The sequence below is a fragment of the Mirounga angustirostris genome, unplaced genomic scaffold (assembly GCF_029215605.1).
Source record: "Mirounga angustirostris isolate CCGP_5_RB_7025 unplaced genomic scaffold, mMirAng1.0.hap1 SCAF_1, whole genome shotgun sequence".
In the NCBI taxonomy this organism is placed as follows: Eukaryota; Metazoa; Chordata; class Mammalia; order Carnivora; family Phocidae; genus Mirounga; species Mirounga angustirostris.
Genome location: NW_026991709.1, coordinates 181509014 through 181525196, shown reverse-complemented (window position 1 = coordinate 181525196; position 16183 = coordinate 181509014). Strand labels below are relative to the sequence as shown.

Below are 16183 nucleotides of genomic sequence, written 5' to 3'. Positions count from 1 at the left end.
TTTACTTCAGATATTGATAGACAGGGATCTTTGACTTCGACTTTAGAGAAATTACCCATTCTCCTCCAGCATTGCTGAGGAGGAGCTACTTCTTCAAAGGGAAACAACCTGGAATAATTCATTCAAAAGTAATGACCATGGTCTGCTCATCCCATTTTCTTATAATGACAAAATATTGTTACATTACAACATCCTAGAGTTACAGACCCTACATAGAGGCTCTACACAAGGGTCTCTCTACCACAAAAATCAAGCACTTTGATACAAATCTATGCAGAACTGGCATTTTAACATCTAAGAATACTTGGCATACATAAAAGCCTAAACCGCAAATTATTTAAAGTAGCACTGACTGACAAGAGAGAATCTTATATAGAAGTTGATGTCTGCCAGAGTCCTTAGTCTTGCCACAAAATGTCCAACCACTTTACCCACACACTGTGAATACATGGAGCAAATGAGTAATTACTGTCCAGAATACTGCAATCTTAATGATGGAATCCTACAATTACCAAAGGAATTGGCCAACGTTCTCTGCTTGCTACAATGGCATTTTGTCAGCAGTTAATGACTGGTATAATAATCAATAGGAAAGCAACTTCATTCTTGGCTTTCCACTAGGCTTATAAATAAATTTTAATTAATTTATTAGTAATTTCAGCTTCTCCATTACTCATTGGCAAGACTACGTGTAACTGACACCTTCAAAATGAATGGGCAAAGGCTATCAAACTGACTTCCTAACTGAAGAGTTTCAAATAAAAGAGTTCTTGGTCAAGATCAATAAACTAGTAAATCACAATAGGTCCAGGCTGATCTTTGCCCCTTACAACGACTACAGTTCCAAGCTACTTGAGAGAACATAATTAATGTATATGGATGCAAAGTTCAGAAGGCAGCTCCACCTCCCCTCTGCAAAGCCAGATTTTCAAAAGATGCTTTTTACTGCAGTATGATGTATATGTCAAGGACAGAAATGAGTTCACTATTTGGGGACCACCCTGAGAAAACTAAGAGTTAAACCAGAGCTTGAAGACGGTGACTGTGGGATAAAAGGGGTACGGAGCACAGGGAGAATAAAGCACTTGAAGGAAGTACATGCGCTCTTTTCGACACATGCTTGTTATGCCTGCTTAATATTTTAAAGGGGGTCCCAAACATACAAAGTGCTTTCCTGCCCCACTATCTCAGTTTATAATGCTGTATTGCCTGGATGTTTTTCCTTGTACTTCACCACACCTGGGTATGAATTACAGCTTGGACACTTCAGAGCCAGGTAGCATCACCTCTCTTAAGCCCAGTGGCCTTGTTTATAAAATGGAAACCAGAGTATTTTCTACTGCATGGCATTGGTGCAAGCAGGGACTGCATGCCAAGCACTCAGTAGCACAGACAGCCGGCACTCACTGGCTATTATACCACCGCCACACTCCACCTGCCCAGTTCTTTCTTACACTCACCTTCCCAATGTCAGCCCAGGCTACAGGATTCTCCTATTCTAAAAATGACCTGTCCTTGGCCCCATTCCCTTATAATCCTAGCCTTCTGTTTATAGTGAATCTAAACTAATGCCTACTGGAGTTTACAGATGTACAGGTTACCTATGATTTTCAGTGAAACGCCATATTCAGAATACTTAAGAATTTCCCACAGGAAGGATTTTAGTGGTTGGCATTTCAGGCTGTGTGACTGATGGAGAAGATTTTAGCCTAAAGGTTGAGGGTGGAAGAGATGCCTTTGATGACCCTCAAATCACACCATACCTTTCCACAAGGCCAGGGTGGCTAAAGATTGATATAAAGCAGCCCCAAATGAGAATCTCAGTCAGACGGTGGCAAAGGATAGCCCTTGGGACAGCTTGCTGTCTGTTTTTGTAAGTATGGTTGGACTGGAATACAACCACACCCATTCATTTACATATTTCTACAGCAGGGTCCCAGGACAATAGCAGAGATGACTCCTTATAATAGAGACTATACGGTCCTTCATAGAAAAAGGCTGCCTATCCCTGCTAAGTCACACTTCTCATGTTGCAATAGCCACAGGTATCAGTGAAAGAGAAACTTAGGAAAGTGCATCTAATGGCATGAAAACAAAAAAGCATAAGGGACAAAATAAACAAAAACTGGATTAATCCTTGAATATCAATGGACTCTCATATGCTTATTTCCCCCTGTAAGACCTATCCAAGTACACTTATAGAATGAGTGTGTTAAAAATGGATTGATGGCTATGTCAACAGCGGGGCAATAAAATAAACTTGCTTGCTCAAACCTTAGCTTTTTCATTTATTAAAACAACAAACTAATCTAAAATGTATTTTTCGAGGTACTGAACTTGGTTCAGACATAAGATATTCAGTGTCACATTAATGAAACCTCAATTCTATAGAAAATTCGTCTTGCACAAAGGCCATTCTGTGTACAAAGTGGGTGAAAAACATACCTATTAATATTTATAAAACAATTTTCACCATCAAAAGCACATTGTTACATGCTTGATAGATTATACAAATGAATTTTCCTTCTGAACAAATATCAAAGAAAGCTGCAGTACTTATATTCATAGGGAGTTTTGTTTTTTTGTTTAGTGGTGTGAGATTCTGTGAGCTGCTAATTCACCAACTTAGATGAAGAGCCTGACTGGCAGTTAGCAGCCTCCGACCTTAGAGTTTTAACAGAAGAATGTGCTACAGATTAAACAAAAGAAAAACACATTTCAGAAGGGAGACTCACACATAAAAGAAACATAAAAACAGCAGGAAATAAGACTGTTACAATTAGTTTGAAAAATAATCTGTCTTCAAGCAACGTACTGCATTTGATTTGTGATAAATAACCATAATATGCTACTGAAATGCACCTTGCCGAGATGGCCTTAAAATGCTGATACTTTCAAATTAGTCCCACTTTCCATTAAATATTGATGTTCCAAGAGTTGTATACTTTTTAGAACTTTTCTTGAGTTGCTGCGAAAAGAGAAAATAGATACGAGGCAGGAGGGGGATTCGGGTGAAGGTAGAGAACTGAAAATGTTCTTGAAAATAGTCTTGTGTATAAAGAGAGAAACAGAAACACCCACCAACAACATGGGCACTTGCTAACTCGAAGCAACAGGGTGGCTATTTAGGGAAATTAATCTGAAGCAAGAAAGGGATCTGATGTGCGAGTTAACTTTGGATCACTCAGCCTTAGTTCTCATGGAATCTTGGCCAGGTAGTGACTGTTTTAAATTGGGTTTCATTCCAATAGCTTGGTGAATGGATTTGGGCTCCAACTGTCGAAAATGCCTTAGAGCAGGAATTCTTCATCTTGGGACTACTGGTAAGTTAGGTGAGATCATTATCTATTGGGGGTGGGGGGTGTACTGTGTACTATAGGATGTTTAACAACATCCCCAGCCTCCACCCACAAGAGGCAAGTGGCACCCTGAACTCCCAGTTGTGATAAACAAAAATGGATGTTAATGAGACTCATTGTAGTGATCACATACAATCATTGTGTTGTATACCTAACACTAATATAATGTTGTATGTCATTTATATCTCAATTAAAATATGTCTCTAGACATTGACAAACATCCCCCGGGGGACAATATGCCTACCCTCCTCATTGAGAAACATTAGAGACACCAAAGAAAGGAGTCTGTGTTCAGGCAGATCTGGCTAAAAGTGGGAAGAAATGAAATAGAACATAAAACCTCACAGCGGCACGTAAAACAGATGAATGAATGGATAGGTAGATAAATAAATAATGATAAAGAAAACCCTGCTTTAATTAAAGTTTTTTTTATTTATATAAGTAATCTCTGCACCCCATGCGGGACTCAAACTCATGACCCTGAGATCAAGAGTTGCATGCTCTTCTGGCTGAGCTAGCCAGCACCCCAGGAAAACCTTGCTTCTAACTTGGCCACATATTTTTTTTTTAAGATTTTACTTATTTATTTGACAGAGAGAAAGAGAGAGAGCACAAGCAGCAGGACAGGGAGAAGCAGGCTCCCCGCTGAGCAGGGAGAATTTGATCACATGCTTAATGAATTAATCCTGGCAATACAACTGGATAAGCAAGGAAAAGAGTTAATTTCTCTTCGACTATTTAATTAACAGCTTACTTTCATTTCAATAAAATTTAGGCCATTCTAGTAGACATGTGACTCCATCCATTTTCCATTGAGAAAATTCCTACACATGTGGTTCCAGCTCAGTGACTGGTCTAGATATGGATATGGGACCCAAGTAGGGCCAATCAGAATCATTTGAAAAGATTGCTGTGGTTGCTGAAGGAAAATGATGAAAAGTGGGAGCCATGTTGGTTGCCCCTTCAGAGAGCCTGGCCGACAAAGGAGCCAATTTGGAGGCAACTGGGCTGGAAGATCAGAGAATCCCTTGTTCCCTTCATGCCCTAAACCAGACCACTCCCTGTCATATGAGGAAAATAAGTATCCTTCCCTGACCTGGAAGCTTCTTAACAAAAACTAGACTGATGTAGGTTTCTGTCCCTTACAACCATTATAATTCTAACAGTCTCTAAACTACATTACAGTCAATAGTGCCAAATTATATTCTTTGAATCAATTTTTTTTTTTCGGTCAGATCTGCTACACATGTACCAATTTTATTGAATTAACTTTTCTTTTCATTGATTTTCTCTATTGTTTTTCCATTTTTTTAAATTATGTTATGTTAATCCCCATACATTACATCATTAGTTTTAGATGTGGTGTTCCATGATTCATTGTTTGTGCATAACACCCAGTGCTCCATGCAGAACATGCCCTCTTTAATACCCATCACCAGGCTGACCCATCCCCTCACCCCCCTCCCCTCTAGAACCCTCAGTTTGTTTCTCAGAGTCCACAGTCTCTCATGGTTTATCTCCCCCTCTGATTTCCCCCCTTCAATTTTCCCTTCCTGCTATCTTCTTCTTCTTTTTTTTTTTTTAACATATAATGTATTACTTGTTTCAGAGGTACAGGTCTGTGATTCAACAGTCTTACACATACCATAGAATCAAATTACTAATCACAGTGGAAAAAATAATTCTTGGATTCCAGTTCTTTCGCCACATTAAAAATTTCCCATAGGTGATCTAACAGCATAGATATTATCAAGATCATTGCTCTTTATTCAACCAGGTATCATCTGTTGTGCAAATATATGACCAATCACCTGGATTTTAAAAAAATGTTCCTCATTAACCAATGGAAGATAGAAGAAACTCTCTTACAAAGAAGCTTTGCAATAGGTAAGTCTAAAGTAAACATGTTTGGTGTGATGCCAAGCTCCTTAAACTTCTAAATTAAGAGTCATTATTAATCACAATTTTAATCTGAAACGTTATATGCTCTGCTATTACTGATCTAAATGGAAAAAAATTATATATTCACATTATAAATATTAAGATTATTAATATTGCTAGGATATAAATGACTTTTTTTACAGCTCCTAAATAAAAGATTGCTTTAGGGGATTGTGACAATGATGAAGATCAATTTATACATTTGGTCATTAATCACCGTTTCCTAATTGGGTTTAATTTGACTACTGCTCATTAGAGTTATAAACCAACACACTCATTTAATTGTGATTATAATTCAATAGCTGAACTTTTATGGTACGATGAACAAATTAATAGCTAAAGATAATTTCGCTTTTAAAAATATCCCATTTAAGACTTATGCTTTAATCAACTATATACACGGAATGTATTTTATGATGATTCCTTCAAAAAAGCTCAAGAATTTTCTTTTCTCTTGATAATTAAAAAGAAAACTTCTGATTTCATGAGGTTTTACAAATACATTCTAGGAAAAGTTTCTTGCACCCTTATTCCTTGCATCAGACTGCCATCTGTGACTGACAACTTACCAAAGGTTTGAATGAAAGTAGTATTATAGCCTGACTTTTATCCAATTCCTTGGCTGAATTTCCTTTTTTTTTTTTAAATATGAAATAACCAGGTTGCTTATGCATACTAATTTGAAAAGCAAGCCATCACCTTGAAGAACTTATACTCAACTTCCCTCTCTTTTGTTTCTTGGATTTAATTAACAGCAACGCAATGCAGCATGAATTCTGACTAATTTCCACTAAGCTGGAGACTATGTATAGATCATTCTGATAAAAGTAAATTAATAGTTTAAGAGAAAAAAGGTAAAAAAGAAAGCAGTCTGGCATATCAAAATCAACACACACGCCATACTAAGAAAGACACAGGTTCAAATCTCAGCTCCAGTAATGGGCTGCTTATGGAAGAGTCACATTAATTTTCAATCCTCTATAAAATAGGGATAATAACTGTACTTTTCAGGATTGCTATAAGTAATAAAAAGGAATATATGTAAAGGCTTATCACAGTATGTGTCATATGAGTTCAAAACAGTTTTCTTCCACTTCACTGCTTCTCTATATAAAATACTAATGATTTCATAGTCAAACAGAATTTTTTAAATATTTATGAATAAAAGGTAGTTTGCTTACAAATAACCTATCACAGATCTTTATCTGGTGGTCACTTGTGCAAATCATGAAATATATTATTTTCAATGGCTTCCTAAACATTACTATTTGTCTATCCTAACCTGAAATTTTAAAAAAACAAAAAAGAAAAAAATGGACAAAAAGATGAAATCCATACCTTTACTGACTACCCTCTTTTTTCTAGCTATCATTTAACTTTTTTAAAAAATTAATATTTATTTATTCATTTGAGAGAGAGAGAGCACGAGAGCGAGTGAGAGCACCAGAAGTGAGAGGGGGAAGCAGACTCCCCACTGAGTAAGGAGCCTGATGTGCGGCTCCATCCCAGGCCCCTGAGATCAAGACCTGAGCTAAAGGCAGACCCTTAACCGACTGAGCCACCCAGGTGCCCCTAATTTAACTTTTTTTTAAATGAAAATGGAGAATTTATTAGAAGAATACAGGGGCCTCCACCAGAAATGCCACAAGACTCATGGAAGGAGATCAGGACTGTCTTTCATTAGTTCAAGTGCAGTTGGTGACAATTATAATTTTAAACAAAGCTTTAATTTTTGTAAGAAGTTTTACTTTCTGTTATTTTTTATGTTTTACTTTCAATATCCATTATCTTGTTTGATTTTCAGAAGGATAAGAAATAATAAAATAATAAGAGCTAATGCTTTTGTACCTCTTACCATATGCCAAGCCTTGTTCTAGGAACATTAATTATCCTCATAACAACCTTCTAAGGTAGGTACTATTATTATTGTCCCCACTTTGATGTAGTGTTACATCCATTTTGTACTTAAAAAAAAAATCCCAGTATAGTTAACATACAGTGTTAGTTTCAGGTGTACAATACAGTGACTCAACAGTTGTATACATTACTCAGTGCTCATCACAATGAGCGTACTCTCAATCCCCTTCACCTATTTCATATACCACCTCCCCCCCACACACATATACACCTACCTCCCCTCTGGCAACCACCAGTTTGTTCTCTGTATTTAAGAGTCTGTTTTGTTTGTCTCCTTTTTGTTGTTGTTTGTTTTCTTTCTTAAATTCCACATGAGTGAAATCATATGATATTTGTCTTTCTCAGTCTGACTTATTTCACGTAGTATGATACTCTCTAGATCCATCCATGTTGTTACAAATGGCAAGATTTCATTCATTTTTATGACTGAGTCATATTTCACACTGTGTGTGTGTATGTGTGTGTGTGTGTTCTTTATCCACTCTTCTATGGATGGGCACTTGAGTTGCTTCCATGTATCTTGATTATTGTAAATAATATTGCAATAAATATAAGGGTGCATATATATTTTTGAATTAGTGTTTTTATTTTCCTTGGGTAAATAAATATCCAGTAATGGAATTCCTGGGTCATATGGTAATTCAATTTTTAATTTTTTTAATAACCTCCACACTTTTTCCATGGTGACTGCACCAGCTTGCACTCCCACCAACATTGCACAAGGGTTCCTTTTTTTCCACAACCTTACAAACACTTGCTTCTCATGTTTTCTATTTTAGCCATTCTGACAAGTGTGAAATGATATCTCATTGTAGTTTTGATTTGTTTTCCTGATGATGAGTATGTTTAACTTCTTTTCATGTGTCTGTTGGCCATCTGTATGCCTTCTTTGGAAAAATGTCTGTTTATGTCTTCTGCCCATTTTTAATTGGTGTTAAGCTGTATACATACCTTATATATTTTGGATATTAACCCCTCATCAGATATATCATTTACAAATATCTTCTCCCATTCAATAGGCTGTCTTTTTGTTTTGTTGATGGCTTCCCTTCCTGTGTAAAAGCTTTTTATTTTGATGTACTCCCAATAGTTTATTTTGGCTTTTGTTTCCCTTGCCTCAAGAGACATATCTAGAAAAATGTTGCTATAGCCAATGTCAGAGAAATTACTGCATGGGCTCTCTTCTAGGATTTTTATAATTTCAGGTATCACATTTAGATTTTTAATCCATTTCAAGATTATTTTGGTGTATGGTGTAAGAATGTGGTCCAGTTTCATTCATTTGCATGAAGTTGTCTGGTTTTCCCAACACCATTTGTTGAAGAAACTGTCTTTTCCCATTGCATATTTTTGCCTCCTTTGTTGTAAATTAATTGACTGTATAATCATGGGTTTATTTCTGTTCCATTGATCTGTGTGTCTATTTTTGTGCCAGTACCATACTGTTTTGTTCACTATAGCTTTGTGCTATATCTTGAAATCTGGGGTTGTGATACCTCCAGTTTTGCTCTTTTTCAAGATTGCTTTGGCTATTCAAGGTCTTTTGTGGTTCCATACAAATTTTAGGATAATTGTTATAGTTCTGTGAAAAATGCTGTCGGTATTTTAATAGGGATTGCATTAAATCTGTAGATTGCTTTGGGTATATGGACATTTTAACAATATCTGTTGTCCCAGTTCGTGAGCATGGAATGAATATCTTTCCATTTGTTTGTGTCATCTTCAACTACTTTCAATAATGTCTTATAGTTTTTTTTTTTGAGTAAAGGACCTTTCACCTTATTGGTTAAATTCATTCCTAGGTATTTTACTATTTTTGGTGCAATTATAAATGAGATTGTTTTCTTGATTTCTCTTTCTGCCATTTCATTATTAGTGTATAGAAATGCAATGGATTTCTATATATTGATTTCATGTCCTGCAACTTTACTGAATTCCTTTATCAGTTCTAGTAGTTTTTTGGTGGAGTTGTTTTTGGGTTTTCTATATATAGTGCCATGTCATCTGCAAATAGTGAAAGTTTTACTTTTTCCATTCCAATTTGGATTCTATCTATCTATCTATCTATCTATCTATCTATCTATCTATCTATCTATTTATGTCTGATTGCTGTGGCTAGGACTTCCAGTACTATGTTGAATAAAACTGGTGAGAGTTGACATCCTTGTCTTGTTCCTGATCTTAGAGGTAAAGCTCTCAACCTTTCACCATTGAGTATGCTATTAGCTATGAGTTTTCAGAGATGACCTGCATTGTGTTGAGATATGTTCCCTCTAAACCTAGTTTGTTGAGGGTTTTATCATGAATGTGTGTTGTACTTTGTCAAATACTTTTTCTGCATCTCTTGAAATGATCATATGGTTTTTATCCTTTCTCTTGTTGATGTAATGTATCATATTAATTGATTTGTAAATAATGAACCACACTTGCATCCCAGGAATAAATCCCACTTGATCACGGTGAATGATTTTTTTAATGTATTGTTGAATTTGGTTTTCTAGTATTTTTTTTTTAAAGATTTTATTTATTTATTTGAGAGAGAGAGTGAGAGAGAGAGAGCACAAGAGGGGGAGAGCGGGAGAGGGAGAAGCAGACTCCCTGCTGAGCAGGGAGCCCGATGCGGGACTCGATCCGGGGACTCCAGGATCATGACCTGAGCCGAAGGCAGTCGCTTAACCAACTGAGCCACCCAGGCGCCCCGGTTTTCTAGTATTTTACTGAGGATTTTTACATCTATGTTCATCAGAGATATTGCCCTATAATTTGCTTTTTTTGTGGTGTCTTCATCTGGTTTTTGTATCAAGGTAATGTAAGCTTCATAGAATAAATTTGGAAGATTTTCTTCTCTTTCTGTCTTTTGGAATAGTTTGAGGAAAAAAGGCATTAACTCTTGTTTAAAGGTTTGGTAGAATTCACCTGTGAAGCTATCTGGTGCTAGACTTTTGTTTGCTGGGTGTTTTTCCTGGACTACCTGAGAAGAGGACCTATATCTTATGAATGTCAGGGACTTGTCTATTTTGTGTCTGATAATGGATGTTTACACAAACACCAGTCACTTCACTATACAAGACAGTTATCATTTTTACCACTCTTTTGGATTAAAAAACAAAACAAAAACCAAAAACCAAAAACCAAACTCTAAGGCTTAGCTCAGGTCTGTGGCCAGAACATGGCAGGTCCAGAATTTGAATCCAGTCCCCTTTGTACAACACTATACTGTGTCCACCTTGGTCTACAACTTGGTTATATTTGCACATAGCAGATCACCTAATTTATGCAATGGCAAATCCCTATTTACTGACTGCCCACAACATGGTAGACAGCATACAAGACACTGGGGGTGAAATGTGCTAAAAAAGACAAGGTTCGTGGAACTTACATTCCTGTATCCCCGTCCTATCCACCTGAAATCCCACCTTCTACCTCCAAACACACATACATTCACAAGCTTTTATTATCGAATTAATAGGAACTTACAGAATACCAGCTGCATGTAAGACACAGTGCAGTGGGGTGGGTACTGAGATAGAAAACAGTTCTTTATACTTTACAAGTACCTGATGGATAGAAAAATCTTCTCTACAAAAATGCCTCCTTCTCCCACCTGAATCAGAAGCTGGTAACTAAGTAAGGTGAAAGAGTTGGATGAGAGGGCACTAGGGCTTTGCCGTGACGATATAAATCCAGCAGGGGGGCACAAAGTGCATTTGTACACATTTATGCAAACTAAAAATCTTCAAGCATTTCCAGCTCCATAAAAGCAGGTGCATTCATTATACTCTAATGCAGAGGCTCCTGTTCCTACCCAAGATTTTACCTCAGTATAAGCAAGAAAGGCCCTGGAAAAATAAGGGGGTGCTGGGGAATGGATGTTTCTAAATAAAACTAGAAGGAGCTTCCCCCGAGGCCTGGCATTTGGCTGCAAGCAAACTCCAGTGCTCAAGTGTTCAACTGTATCATGGGAGTATTTGAAACCATGGCAGAAATTAAATTGCTGAATGAAATGAATGCAAAGCTGCTGCTGCAGTCTTTTGTACAATTTAATTTGTAGTTTGCATAAATTATTACATTCATTTGTTGTTGTTGCTGTTTTCTTTTTTTGGTTACCTTGTCCTTCTGGGGTTTCACCAAAGGGATTCACTTCCACCTGAGTAGCATCAATTTTCAGGAAGAGACTGTACAGCTTCTTAATTTGATCTGCAGCCTAAACGGGATCAAGTACAACAAAATTACACCAAAGCAGTAAAAGAACATTTATTTTGCTGGATTAATGAAACCTTAAAAGTAACAAGTTATGTCTTTACATTCAGTTAGGTTTTCTGAAGTTCAGTTAGGTTTTCTGAAGGGAAAAAGAGAAAAGCATAATTATTTTAATTTCCACTGCTATTCATTAGAAGGAATTGCTCAACTTTCCTCCAGACACCAGGAAAGACCATTATCAGGAAAACAAAAATATTTTCAGTCTGGTCTAAAAACATTGTTAATCTTTTTGTAAATTATCATGTCTCCATTAGCTGAGCTACGCTGCAGTATGAGCCACAATCATTAATACAAACAAGCTCCATTTAAGTAAAAGGTAAACATGATTTTGAGAGTTTATAATGACCAGGTTTTCCTTATTAAACTAGAATAAAACAGTTATTACATTCATCAGTTCAAACCTATAATCTGGGAAACAACAATCACTGAATGTCTAATGGAAACTGTGGCAAGGCAGGAAGATGAATGTCCTACACAGTAGAGTTAGGGAACAACACAGTTCAAACTAAACAGTTTGTCCTGAAGGCATAAACCATAAAGAGCCACAATATCCAGAGTCTCCCCGATGTTATGCCCTCACTTCATTTTTTTCCTGCTGCTTGAAATTCACTCATTCATTCATTCTTTTCAACCAACTTTGATGAATGGCCTAGTCACAGCATGTTGGCATTGTGTGAAGTGGGGCGAGGGAAAGACATCATGAATGGGGCCTTGACAGAGCCCTGGAAAGCCCACACCTAGAGGGAGCAAGGCCTGTGATGAAACTTAGCATGACTGTGCATCCGTGGCTCAACGCTGGCTATCAGTCTCATTCTTGGCTCCACCTTCTTGCCTAGCCATAATTCTCTCTTGGCAATATTTTTGCTCATTGTTCCAGCCCTGCATTTTTGCCCTCCGATCCAGTTCCAGCTTTTCCCCATCCCTACTCTGGGTATCAGGGAAGCTGACACTTGTAGGTTGAGTTTCCAAGGCTTCTGGGCTGGATGGCTTCCAGCTCAGTTGAGCCAACGGGAAGCAGTGGTAGGAGACAAGAGATAGAAGAAAGGGAAAAGCTGGGATACTTCCACCCCTCTCTTTCTGCCTTGCAGAAGCATCTTTTCCTCTGGCTTTAGCAACCACCAGAGACCCACCAGGGTTCTACCCTCTGTATCCCATGGTGCAGAAATACCAATGCCTCACTTCGCTCCACCAGCATGCAGGGAGCAACAATTTCCTGTTAGGCTTTAGCTCTACCTTGCCTCTCGGTCCACCCTGAACCATGTAACCAATTCCCTGGAACAAAGTTCCACTGTGGTGAACACGGAGAGTGCTTTCTTTGTTCCAATACTGACTGAAGAACTCCTGGAAATGAAATTCATGTTGTCTTCATTTATTTTATATTTATAAACCTTCTTAAATCCTAATTTGAAACCAGGTCGCTACAGATGAACAAACATACATAATGGGTAAGACTGAATATTTTTTAATACTGATTTTTTTTCTGGCTAGATAATATATATACATGATACAAAATTCCCAAGGTATGCAAGAGTCTCCCTCTGAACCTCCCCCGGACTCCCCGGCCACACTGCTCCCGTGGCTCATCCTGCAGCAGCCACTTACTCACGGGCTGGTGATTCAATGACAGATACTCTAGGTATGTGCAAGTATGCATATTCTCCATTCGTCTTTTTTAAAAAACCAAACTTGGTTCTATACCTTGTTTCTTTACTTAAATGATTTTATAAAGCCTTCAGTGGCAACACAAATAGAGTGATCTTATTCTTGTAAGTGGTCACATAATACCTTACTCGAATGTATCAGAATTCATTTAGCCTGTCTCTTAAACAATAGTCATTTGGTTTCCAATCGTTTGACATTACTTAAAATGCTGCCTTACCTATCTCTGTATGTGTATCGTACATGTGACTGGTCATCTGTAGGATAAATTCCCCAAAGTGGAGCAAAAAAGGGGTGTGGGGATTTTAAATAATAAAAGATCATTCTATATTATTCTCAGTAGAAGCTATCACTAGTTCCCCAGCCCATGTCCCAGGATCAGAAATTGTTTTTCCATGCACAACCATCAGCTATCGATCTTTGCCAGTATGCCAGGTAAGAGTGGGTATCTCATATAGATCTTTAATTGGAACTGCTCTTACTATTAATGAATTTGAGCATTATTCTATAAGCTTAAGAGATATTTGTATTTCCTTTTCTCTGAATTTTGCCCATTTTTCTGTTGCGATTTGTGTCTTCTTTCTCACTGAGTTATAAGAAGCATTTTTACATGTCGTAAGTTAGCTCTTCATCTCATATAAATTGCAAATATTTTTCTCCTTTAACATTTGCCTTTCACCCATGTGTCTGTTACTTCTGCCACATGGAATCTGGTAATAATGTCACTCTTTTCTTTCACGGTTTCTAGCTTTGGGTCAGACATTAAGAAGGCTGGTCCCACTCTGAGAGTGTTAAAACAATTCTCCAATTTTTTCAAATACTCTAAGATTTCTCTTATATCATGTTTATTATTTTTTTTTATCCAAATGGATTTTATTTGAGCTATGGTGCAAAGCTGATAAGTCACTCACTGCCAAACAGATTTGTATTTTTAGGGGTTTTCTAGGTCATCTGTGGGAGCTTGTAATGTAAGCCACATGAAAGAGGCATGGTGTCTGTCCTGGGCACTGTGGCATCCACTGGACCTATATAGCCTCTGCACAGAGTCAACACTCAATAAATACTGGTTCAATTAATGATTAATTTCATAATAAGGAGAAACCACATAATGGAAAAAATTTCTGGGCACATGCATATATAAGATCTTATACTAGCTACTTTAAAACTTTCTTCTTTTTTAAAATACATGTACAATAAAATGCATGATCTCAATCATTTTTTTAAGTGTACAGTTTGGCAGTCTCCAGTATATTCACAGTGTCACGCAACCAAGTTCCAGAACGTTTTCATCCTGCAAAGCCAAAACTCCACACCCATTAAATAACAACTCTCCATTCCGCCCTCCCCTCATCTGACAACTGCCATTCTTTTTGTCATTGTGAATCCGATGAGTTTAAGCGCCTCATGCAAATGGAATCACACACCTATTTATCTTTTTTGACTGGCTAATTTCACTTAGCACAATGCCCTCAAGGCTCATCTATGCCTTCTCAGAACCTCCCTCTTTTTCAAGGCTGACCAACCTTCCACTGCATGTATATACCACACTTTATTTATCCACTCATTTGTCAGTGGATACCTGGGTCGCTTCAAAACTTCTTAAGCCTCTATCAACCTAGCTTAGCTTGAGGCCTGAATTTTCTAAACATTAATGCCATTTTAATTATACACTAACACAGCATTTGGCTTATATTCACCCTTTATTACTGTACAGACTATAAACCCTTTTTTGAGCAGGATTGAAGCATGATTAGATTTGTGTTGTAAGATCTCTAAGGGAAATGTGTTATAAAATCTGTGCTGTAAGATCTAAAAGGGAGAACCAGCCCAGCTTGGAGACAGAATGTGCCTTATTCCAGAGGCCATCCAGTAAATGGCTTTAAAGGCTAGGCAGGGAAGATGTGTCAGTTGAGCAGGTGTAATAATAGAAAATGGCAGGCCCTGGGGCAAGCTGAGGTTAGCTCCCCAGCTTTCTAAACATGTTCAAATTTAAAAAATAAATTAAACACAAGTCAAAGAAAACATTCTGCTGTTTACCTTACAGTCAGCCAGCTTCCTACTGCCACCTACTTCCTCAGTTCAAAACCACACTACACAGAAAATTTGTTTTCTCTTCTTTTGCCACCAATTAATGTTATTTTAAGGTTGTTTGTTAAGCAATTTAAAAAAATTAAGATGCTAAAATCAAATATCCTTTGAGCCAAATGCACAAAACCCTGACAAATTTACAAGTACCTTCAAAAATGTTTTAGCATGTTAAAAATTTTAGAAATATTTTCATTTTATTCCAGGAACTAATATCATCAACATTCACATACGGTTTTTAAAGCCAGCCAGAGGGACAAACCATTCTCAGAGACATTAGTGATCATTTATTAACTGCACCCATCAAATCTTTTCATTAGCTTAAATACTAAATAAAGATGCATGTTGGCAATTCATGGTGCCCATGTTTTCAGAAATTAATAGTATAGAGGACAACAAAGACACACTTGAGAAATCTGTGAATTTTTAGTCATTTTCAGCTTTCCTGTGGCTTTAGTCTCTTCAACCAATTCTTGCTGAAATGAATTTTGTCGGGAACACACACTTGGTAGTTTTTGTGCAAGGTGATACTTATTTTTTTGTTAAGTCTAATGTGAACACCTCACATTCAGAGACAAAAGCCATGAGTTACAGGAAAGATATTAATAACTTTACAAGATAATCATGTTATAAGTTGTTCATCCATAAGAGCTCTGCCTCCAGATGCCTAAACCACGTTCTAGATGAGAATTAAGTGACTTTCAAGGTCACACTGAATCTGAGGGGCCCTGAAGATACCACTTCTTGATCAAAGGATCACTGACTGATGTTCATTTAAATATTTTCTCTTCTGGAGAGCCTCCTGTGTTTACTGGACCCTGGCTTTTTGGAATGTGTCACTGACCCCTGTGGCTTGAGGAAACATCCTAAAGCAGAGGTTCCCAAATCTACCACTCCAGCACACATACAGTCTCCTTCCTACTGTGCAAATATAATCAGGTGTCCCTAGGCGAACAAATTCC

The 16183-nt window shown here is 37.4% G+C and overlaps 1 protein-coding gene across 3 annotated transcripts in view; it reads right to left on the bottom strand.

The window, feature by feature from the left end:
- SUCLG2 (succinate-CoA ligase GDP-forming subunit beta) overlaps nucleotides 1-16183 on the bottom strand; it is a 378288-nt gene that overhangs the window by 223999 nt on the left and 138106 nt on the right. For all 3 annotated transcript variants that reach the window (XM_054504644.2, XM_045861999.3, XM_064593921.1), the window contains exon 7: nucleotides 11325-11421. In XM_054504644.2, the coding sequence (XP_054360619.1) occupies nucleotides 11325-11421 (97 nt within the window). The remainder of the gene's footprint in view (nucleotides 1-11324; nucleotides 11422-16183) is intronic.